Genomic DNA, 9,122 nt, shown 5'->3' on the forward strand with positions numbered 1-9,122 from the left:
CCTGAGCTACATACAATTATTGTACCAGTTTTAACTATTTTGGCTAGGAGTGTGATTTTCCTTCTGAAATAGATCGGTACAGGTCCTAGTGTAGACCCATTGTGTTTGTGTAAAGGTGCCTCATGCTGCCAAAGGAGAATATCCATGCTGGTATGGATATTAGGGGGGGCTGTAACACTTCAGCTGCAGTGGTATAATTCATGTGTGTAGACAAGGCCTGGTATTCGTAGTCATAAGCAGTGAAACAGCACCATAAAAAATGTGAATTCACCTTATTTATCTCAATTTAGTGGAAATGGCAAGGTCTGGTTGTTCCCATTTGGAAGTTAATGCTCGTGGAAGAGTCACACATCTTGATTCACTAAAATGGGGCTGTAACTCATTTAATGTACACGTCACTGCGAACTTGTAAAACTCTGAAATGCATGTTTACCACAAAATGTTAAGGTTTTAGATGCAGGTGGGGCTTGGTGGTTGCTGTCATAGTGATGCTATGTTCTTGCACTACTCTTGCCATGGGAAGAAGGCTCTATCTGTGGGTTACTGTTCAAGGCCCCATCTACACTGGGGAAAAAGCATTTTTTAACGTTTTAGCTAACACGTTAAATACATCTTTTTTCCTAGGGCAGACAAGGATGGACTGTATTAGGTGCTTGAACTTCATTAGGATTCAGCACCTTGCAAGATGAGGTCTACTGTGTTTTAATGTTTAACCTGGCTTCGTTTCTTTGTTCAGCATATTTTCCCTGTGTTGCTGAGAACACCTTAGAACATTAGCATTGAAAGAATTTTCAAAAGCGATGTCTTCGTTGCAAAAATGATGTGTTTTTATATCAAGGTCACTAGGATTTTAGCTGAGATAAGGAACTATAGTTTTTATCTTGATATTAAAAGTACACCTTTTTGCAGTGAAGACTTAGGATCTTCCATTGATGCTCATTGATGCAGATTTTCCCTTTCATTTAGTTTGGACAATTAAAATAGATGAATTGGTTTTATTTTTTGGTTCTCCTGCCCTAGTCCAATGCTGTTGGTTTTTGGGTTGCACACATTGTGAGAGAATGTTTATATGTTAAATATTTCTATTAATGGGTTTTGTAAAATGTTTTTTATCCAGAACCTATATTTGGACCCAAAGTACCCCTGCAAGAGGGAAATAACCATATATGTATGCTGATTCAGGGTTGGAGATTAACTGCGGTATACAATATAGGAAGAACAAAATGTATTACCTTTCTCTAAATCAGTGGTTCTCAACCAGGGGTACATGTACAGTTGGGGGTATGCAGAGGTCTTCCAGGGAGTACATCTACTCATCTAGATATTTGCCTAGTTTTACAATAGGCTATATAAAAAGCACTAGTGAAGTCAGTACAAACTAAAATTTCATAGGTAATGATTTGTTTATATTGCTCTGTATACTATACACTGAAATGTAAGTACAATATTTATATTCCAATTGATTTATTTTATAATTATATGATAAAAATGAGAAAGTAAGCAGTTTTTCAATAATAGTCTGCTGTGACACCTGTTGTATTTTTATGTCTGATTTTGTAACTTTTTAAGCGAGGTGAAACTTGAGGATAGACAAATCAGACTCTTGAAAGGGGTACAGTAGTCTGGAAAGATTGAGAGCTACTGCTCTAAATGAACTATCTCTTATAGCCTTGAAAATCTGAAATGGGAACTTCCGATTTCTGTAAAAGTAGCCTTCTCTTGTATGAAACTGGCTTATTTTGGTGTCATTTAAATAACAATATATCTGTAGCTCTGAGCACACTTTTATGATATTGTGACACAATAACTCACACTTAAACGTCAACAGAGATGCTTCAGAGGGCCTGCAAGGTTCAATAACTCTGTGGTTTGTTTCGCCTATAATCGGCCATTATATTTTTACAAGCTCTTAAATTGCTACAGAGAGAAATTGCTTTGGATTGTAATGGATGGTTAAGAAGCTGCCAAGGATACCTTGTTGTATGGGGCGGAAACAGTTCAATACTATTTTGGTTTTATTTATCTAAGTTCTAGGCAATATAGCTTAAGTATAATTTGTATTACAAATACACTGAAGTGATAGCAGGACACAATATTATACTGTGTATTAAAGGGACATTGTCAAGGGCTTCATAAACATTTGGAAGCCTCTCCTTAGAGAAGATTAAACTTTAGTCATAGTTGTTTGAGCTCTCTCTAGTCCTTGTTGTGAATCCCACACTAATAAACATCCATACTTTGATAGATGAACCTGCTGCTCAGGTTTCAGAGCTCTGAATTTGGGAATTATCCCTGTATCTTATCACTGCACGCAAGCTCCTTTTTCATAATAGCAATCATAATAATAAAAATAAGAAGAAACTCTTGAGAGGCTTGATCCAGCTCCCATTAAAGTTAGTGTAATAATATGTTTCATTAACTTCATAGGGAATTGGATTCATTTCTAAATTAACATCTAGCGATTTCATGCGACTTTTTATTTATTTATTTATTTATTTATTTATTTATTTATTTTAAGATGAAGAGTCCATGTTAGAGTGATGGAAAACTTGGGAATTAAAAATTCTTGACATTTGTGTAAGGGCATGGGTAGGTAAATGTGCACAAATACAGTTAGCTTCCATGCTGCAGATCCAGAAATTCAGAATTAACATTCTGAGAGAAATTGAGTAAAATGTTAAAGAAACGTTAGGGGTAGTCTCATTCTGCAGAGGCTAGCAACAGGTCTGAGAGCATCATGAATCTAGACCAAGGTTTAGGGTTGTTGGATTTTGATTATTCTTCTGGCTTGTAGAGCTGATGAAGACGTGTTAACTTTCTCAGGAGGATGTTAAACGCTGTCTACTAAAGTTAGACATTTTTAAATCAGCATGTCCGGATAACTTGTATCCTAGAATTTTAAAAGAGCTTCCTGTAGAGCTCACTGGACCGTTAATTTTGATTTTCAATAAGCCTTGGAACATGGGGGAATTTCCAGAAGATTGCAAGAAAGCTAATGTTATGCCAATACAGACGGTCCCCGACTTGTGCAATCATTCTGTTCCGGAAAGCCTTGCTTAACCCGAATTTTACATAAGTCTGAAACTTATATTGTGCAAGCATAAAAAACAAACAATTACAACAAAAATATTGCATTTACCTTAATCTTATTGTTATCCTGGGACGCTGAAGGCTGCATTTTGGTGGTGGATGACAATGGGCTTAATTTGAAGATGAGGAAGGAGAGGAGGAGACAGACATTACATCATCGGGGTCGTCGGAGGGGGCTTTGGAGGTGGAAGGCTGTAGAGATGTGGACGTTGCAGGCCTTTCAACCTTCCTTACAAACTTATCAAGAGATGACTCGATAATGGCCTTTTTCTTCTCTTCATATATCTGTCTATAACAGGCCAGCGTTTCATCAATGCCTCTGTTCACTTTCAAGAATCGTGAGGAATTGGGTTCCATCTTCTCAAACCTTGCCATTGCAGAGTCAATCTCACGAAATGCAAGTGCCATCTCCTTAGTGTTGAAGTGTCGTGGCTCTTCTACTTCTTCAACTTCATCCTCCGCTTCAGTCTGCTCTTTTACTTTTGCTGCTTCTAATTCTATAAGATCCTCATTTGATAATTCAGCTCCATGGGATTCAATAAGCTCATCAACATCACCAACATCAACCTCCAGCTCAAGCTGCTCGGCAAGCTTCACAATTTCGTCTGCCACCTCCTCATATGTTTCGTCTTTTTCGAAACCTTTAAAGCTGTGTACAAACTGTGGGCATGCTTTCTTCCATACGGCATTCAAACAAACCTGGGTAACCTCTGCCCAGGCCTTAGCAATGTTTATGATGCCTTGGTAAATGTTATATGATTTCCAAAAATCGCGCAAAGTCTTGCCAGACTCTCTGTCAGTTGCTTCTACTGCCTGTGCAAATGTTCTTCGTAGATAATAGGCTTTAAAATTAGCAATGACCCCCTGATCCATGGGCTGTAGGATCGAAGTCGTGTTAGGAGGTAGAAACACGACTTTTACATTAGGGTGAAAGTCGTCTAAATGTGCAGGATGTCCAGGAGCATTATCGACGATAAGCATAATCTTGAATGGGATGTCGTTTTCTCTGCAGAATTTTTCCACTTCAGGGATAAACAGATTTATAAACCAATCTTCAAAAAGTGCCATTGTGATCCAAGCCTTTCGATTTGAACGGAAATGAACTGGAAGGGTAGCTTTGCTAATGCCTTTAAACGCACGGGGATTTTCTGAATGATAAACAAGCAACGGTTTCAATTTGCAATCTCCAGCTGCATTACCCCCAAGCAAAAGTGTTAGCCTATCTTTCGCAGCCTTAAACCCTGGCATCGTCTTTTCCTCTTTTGAAATGTATGTTCTGTCTGGCATTTTTTTCCAAAACAATCCAGTTTCGTCGACGTTAAAGATTTGCTGTGCTGTATAACCACATTCTTCTATAAGTTTTCGTAACACTTCGGGATACTTTTCAGCTGCTTTTGTATCAGCACTAGCAGCCTCATCACTCACTTTTACATTGTGAAAATTTGCACGTTGTTTAAATCTATTAAACCACCCATGACTAGCCACAAACTTTGCGTTAGGGTCACTGTATTTTCCCTTTACATCTTCAAAAATACTTTTAGCCTTTGCTTGAATAATCATTAGGCTAAGCGGCATACATTTTTGAATCTGATCTTCCATCCACATTGTTAACAAATTTTCCATTTCATAGATAGCACCAGTACGCTGCTTCGTTATGACTGTTGATTTTAAAGGAGCAGAGCCTTTCACATGCTCTTTTATGCGTGCACTATCATTCAAAATACTTTTCACTGTTGAGGTAGCCAAATCGAGTTCACGAGCAATTGACGACAGGCTTTGTCCGCCTTCATACTTTTTCACTATTTTCATTTTCTGCTCTAAATCAATCTTCTTTCGCTTACGAACTGGTCCTGCACTCTTGCTATCACTTGGTCGCTTTCCAGGCATGATTTGAATGAAATAATAGGGTGAAATAACAGAAATACAGTATCACTGAAATGACACGAGACTGAGAGGCTGTGAGAGTGCAAAGCCTTTCCTCGTAGGAGATGCTACCGCTGTATTCCTCCGCACACCACACTACAGTACTCTGTGTTTCCGTACGCTATGCAATATTTTCCGCAACTCAAAAATTTTATTTATGCCTTATGGAACCTTTTGCGTAAGGTCGAATTTGCGTAAGTTGGGTCTTGCATAACCCAGGGAGCATCTGTAATTAGAAAGGATAAACAGGATGATGCAGGTAATTATAGGCCTGTCCCTCTGACATCGATCCTGAGCAAGATAATGGAGTGACTAATACACCACTTAATTAATAAAGAATTAAGGGAAGCTAATATAAATAATGCCAATCAACAGGGTTAATGGAAAATAGATCTTGTCAAACTAACTTGATAGCTTTTTTTGCTAAAATTACAGGTTTGATTGGTAGAAGTAACTGTATTGCTGTAATATACTTAGACTTCTGTAAGGCATTTGACTTGGACATTTTTATTTAAAAAAAAAAACAACCCTAGGAAAATATAAAATGAACATGGCACGCGTTAAATGGGTCTAAAGCTGGCTAACCAATAGGTCTCAAAATGTAACAATAAAGGGCAAATTGTCATTGAACAGGAGGGTGTGATGCTCCCCAAGGCTGTGAGGTACCTCGTGACCACCTGCTCATAGTGTGCAGAAGCCTGCTGTCTCTGCCTGCTGGGAGTCAGCTCTCCAACCCCACTGGCCATGGGCAACACAAGCACTCCCCAGGCAGGCCCTGCTGTCTCGCTCTAGATTAGCTATAAGCATGCTCCAACTGTCAAGCCTTCCACACATCCCCCTGGAGTGACCAGCCCTTAGTCTACTGGACATTCACACACCAGTTTACAAATTTCACCTCAGGATCATCGCTCTATTTAACACACTGCTCTTAGATATGTCTATAATGAAAACAAGTAAAAGTGTATTTAAAGAAGAGTAGAAATTGAAATGATAGCAAATAGAAATATTGGAAATAAATGGTTACATGTAAAATAAAAGCATAACGCATTCTAGAACCTAACTTACTTAACTAGTTACCGTTGTTACCCTGAAAACAGATTTAGGGTATCTCCAGAATAGCTAACCTATTACTCACACCTGGGTTTACCAAGGGTTCCCTCAAGAGAGGTGAATTTAAATATCTCCTAAAAGGTTTTCCCTTAAAACCACACACCTGTGCTCCTCAATCTGTTTTCCTCAGGTATGGGTCTCCAGGGTGGCTAAGGAATTTCCCAGAGGACATGGATACAGCCTTCTAAGAAATAAACTATTAACCTAAAACAGTGTTTTTTACCAAAACAAGGCACCTTTTTATTGGTGCAAATAACAGTCCCTAATACAATAATAATATAAAACACAAATCCCTTGCAAGTTAGAGAGCATCCCAAACCATAATAACATACAGTTTGAGATCATTCTAAGTGTTTGCGCCCTGCTTCAGATGGCCAGTCTTCTGCAGGACACTGACAGCAGCTCTTAAATGTTCCTTAAATCTTACAAATATACATTCCTTTTACAACTTACACACATTCATACACCTTTATTAACCAAAGCACACCCATATGTACAATAACACTATACTGTACTATGCTATGATTATAACTGACAGGCTCACTTTGTCTGCTGACTTCGCTGTCTTCTCCTCAGGTCTCTCTTTCCTTCCTCTGTGCCCCAGTCTGTGTCTCTGCGTTCCAGTGGCAGGGCAGAACTCCCTCTGCTACTGCCCTGCTGCTGCTGCTTTACTGGCAGCTCCTAACCCTCTGGCTGCTCACTGACACACTGACTTTTTTATACTGTCATGTCAGATCTTTCTAGACACTTCTGCTAATATCTTCCTGTCAGATCATTCTTGCACATGGCAACTGCCCACATTCCAAACTGCCAGGTCTGTTTTTAGCCTGCAACCATTGATTACCTCAGTGTTAGGATCTACTGACTTTTCCCCTACTTTGGTTTTCCTGTCGATTCTACAGACGCTCCCTGGGTTACGCAAACCCGACTTATGCAAATCCGCACTTACAGAAAAAGTTCCATGACTTTTTTTTTTTTTTTTTGGCGTAATTATCGGGTATACGTTCCCGACTTACGCAAAATTCGACTTACGCAAGGCGTTCCGGAACGGAACACTTGTGTAAGTTGGGGAGCATCTGTATTTTTATTGCTATGTGACCTGCAGCTTCTAATGATGGAGTGACTCTTGCTTATTTAAAATGGAACCTAGGGATACAAAATGGAGTCTGGGGAATTTCTCTGTTATATCAGTCCCTTCCTTAATAGTTTGATGCTATTTCTATATCTAGCCATCACCTACTAGTGAGTTCGGTGGGTGTTTGGCTTTGTCCAAAGTTGGCTCAAGTCTCTCTTTTTGAGACTGAGCATATGTTTCTTTTCATTGGCACAATACCTTACTTCCCCAATTCTGCCTCACTAGAAGGATGTAATCATTTCAGCTCTCTCCAACTGTTTAACCTTCCTTTTCATTCAATGTATTAAGATAAGCATCTCAGTCACCACCAATATCTGAAGCGTTAAGATCACTATAATAGATGCAAAATTGCTTGCATTCCTGTTTGTTTTATTTTAATTTCATTTCATTTGTAAAGTGACATATAATGATCATAACTCTGTGTGTATTGGCTTTGACTCTCATAACAAGTTCTTGCAAATATAATATTACACTCATACAATTGTTTAAGCAAAACTAGGGTAAAACTGTTACATGACATATTTATGAGTTACATTTAGATAAACAAATGGTTGGCTGTAAATTGCTCACATTAAATTTTAATACATGTTTTACAAGTTAATTTTAAATTTCTTTTAATAAACCCATTACAGTTTCCAACCTTTTTTGAACTATTTGTAATTTAACATACATTTTCTTGGTCCAACAATACACTAATATAATAAATAATGTACAAACAATTTGTACAAAATGGCGTCTGGGGAATTTCTCTGGTATCACTGTCATGTCTTGTAGTATTGTTCAACAGTGTTTTTCAACCAGGTGGGCCCTGATCCTTTTTTCATGAAACAAGTCACACTCTCAACTTGTCTCCCTAGAGAAGGATCCTGTGTGTCTCCTTGCATTCTCCTGTTGTACCAGACTAGTTCTTTAATGTTTGACATCAACAGGACACCTTCCTGCCATGTGTTCCCTCATGTAGATTTTTGTGATCTCTTGTCAACTTCACTGTCTTGATTAGCTGGTGGCTTATATGTAAATAGACTTACAATTACCAGCCAGTCTACTGCCCCTTGCCTGAACAATTCCTGTTTATCATCTTCTAGTGACTCGTCTTACCTTACATATCTTAAGAACATAGTTTTCGGTGTAGATGCATAACTTTTTAAAATAATATCCTTACATACATTTCAAAGTGATTATGATGACCAGCAGGCTATGGGCTCTCAGTAGAGACCTTACATGACCTCCTTTGGCTAACTATTATGTAGATATGAGACCCCAGGGATCCCTAAACCCCCCTATAGACTCCGTATACTCTCTGCCAGTTGGCACCAACAGGTCCCTGGTCAGAGTGTGTTTCTAGCTGGGTCCCACAGGGGTTGGTTCTTGGCCCTACCCTATGTAACATTTCTGTTAATGACCTGGAAGAAAACATAAAATAGTCATTGATAAAAGTTTGCAGATGACACAAAAATAGGGGGAAGGTAAATAATGAAGAGGACAGGTCACTGATACAGAGCGATCTGGGTTGCTTGGTAAGCTGGGTGCAAGCAAACAATGTGCATTTTAATATGGCTCAATGTAAATCTTTGAACAAAGAACATAGGCCATACTTACACAATGGGGGAATGTATACTGGGAAGCAGTGACACTGAAAAAGACATAAGAACAGCCATACTGGGTCAGACCAAAGGTCCATCAAGCCCAGTATCCTGTCCTCTGACAGGTTTCAGAGTAGCAGCCGTGTTAGTCTGTATCCGCAAAAAGAACAGGAGTACTTGTGGCACCTTAGAGACTAACAAATTTATTAGAGCATAAGCTTTCGTGGGCTACAACCCAAGAAGTGGGTTGTAGCCCACGAAAGCTTATGCTCTAATAAATT

The 9,122-nt window shown here is 38.8% G+C and overlaps 2 protein-coding genes across 2 annotated transcripts in view; one reads left to right on the plus strand and one right to left on the minus strand.

The window, feature by feature from the left end:
- CBX5 (chromobox 5) overlaps positions 1-9,122 on the plus strand; it is a 51,429-nt gene that overhangs the window by 16,064 nt on the left and 26,243 nt on the right. The gene's annotated exons all lie outside the window — the stretch shown is intronic.
- LOC112111477 (tigger transposable element-derived protein 1-like) lies at positions 2,614-4,977 on the minus strand. Its single transcript, XM_024206910.2, has 2 exons — positions 3,244-4,977; positions 2,614-2,655 (listed from the first exon to the last, which is right to left on the minus strand). Exons 1-2 carry the CDS (start codon positions 4,975-4,977, stop codon positions 2,614-2,616), a joined length of 1,776 nt encoding a protein of 591 aa, XP_024062678.2.

The sequence above is a fragment of the Terrapene carolina genome, unplaced genomic scaffold (genome assembly GCF_002925995.2).
Source record: "Terrapene carolina triunguis isolate 2854851 unplaced genomic scaffold, T_m_triunguis-2.0 Scaffold836, whole genome shotgun sequence".
In the NCBI taxonomy this organism is placed as follows: Eukaryota; Metazoa; Chordata; order Testudines; family Emydidae; genus Terrapene; species Terrapene triunguis.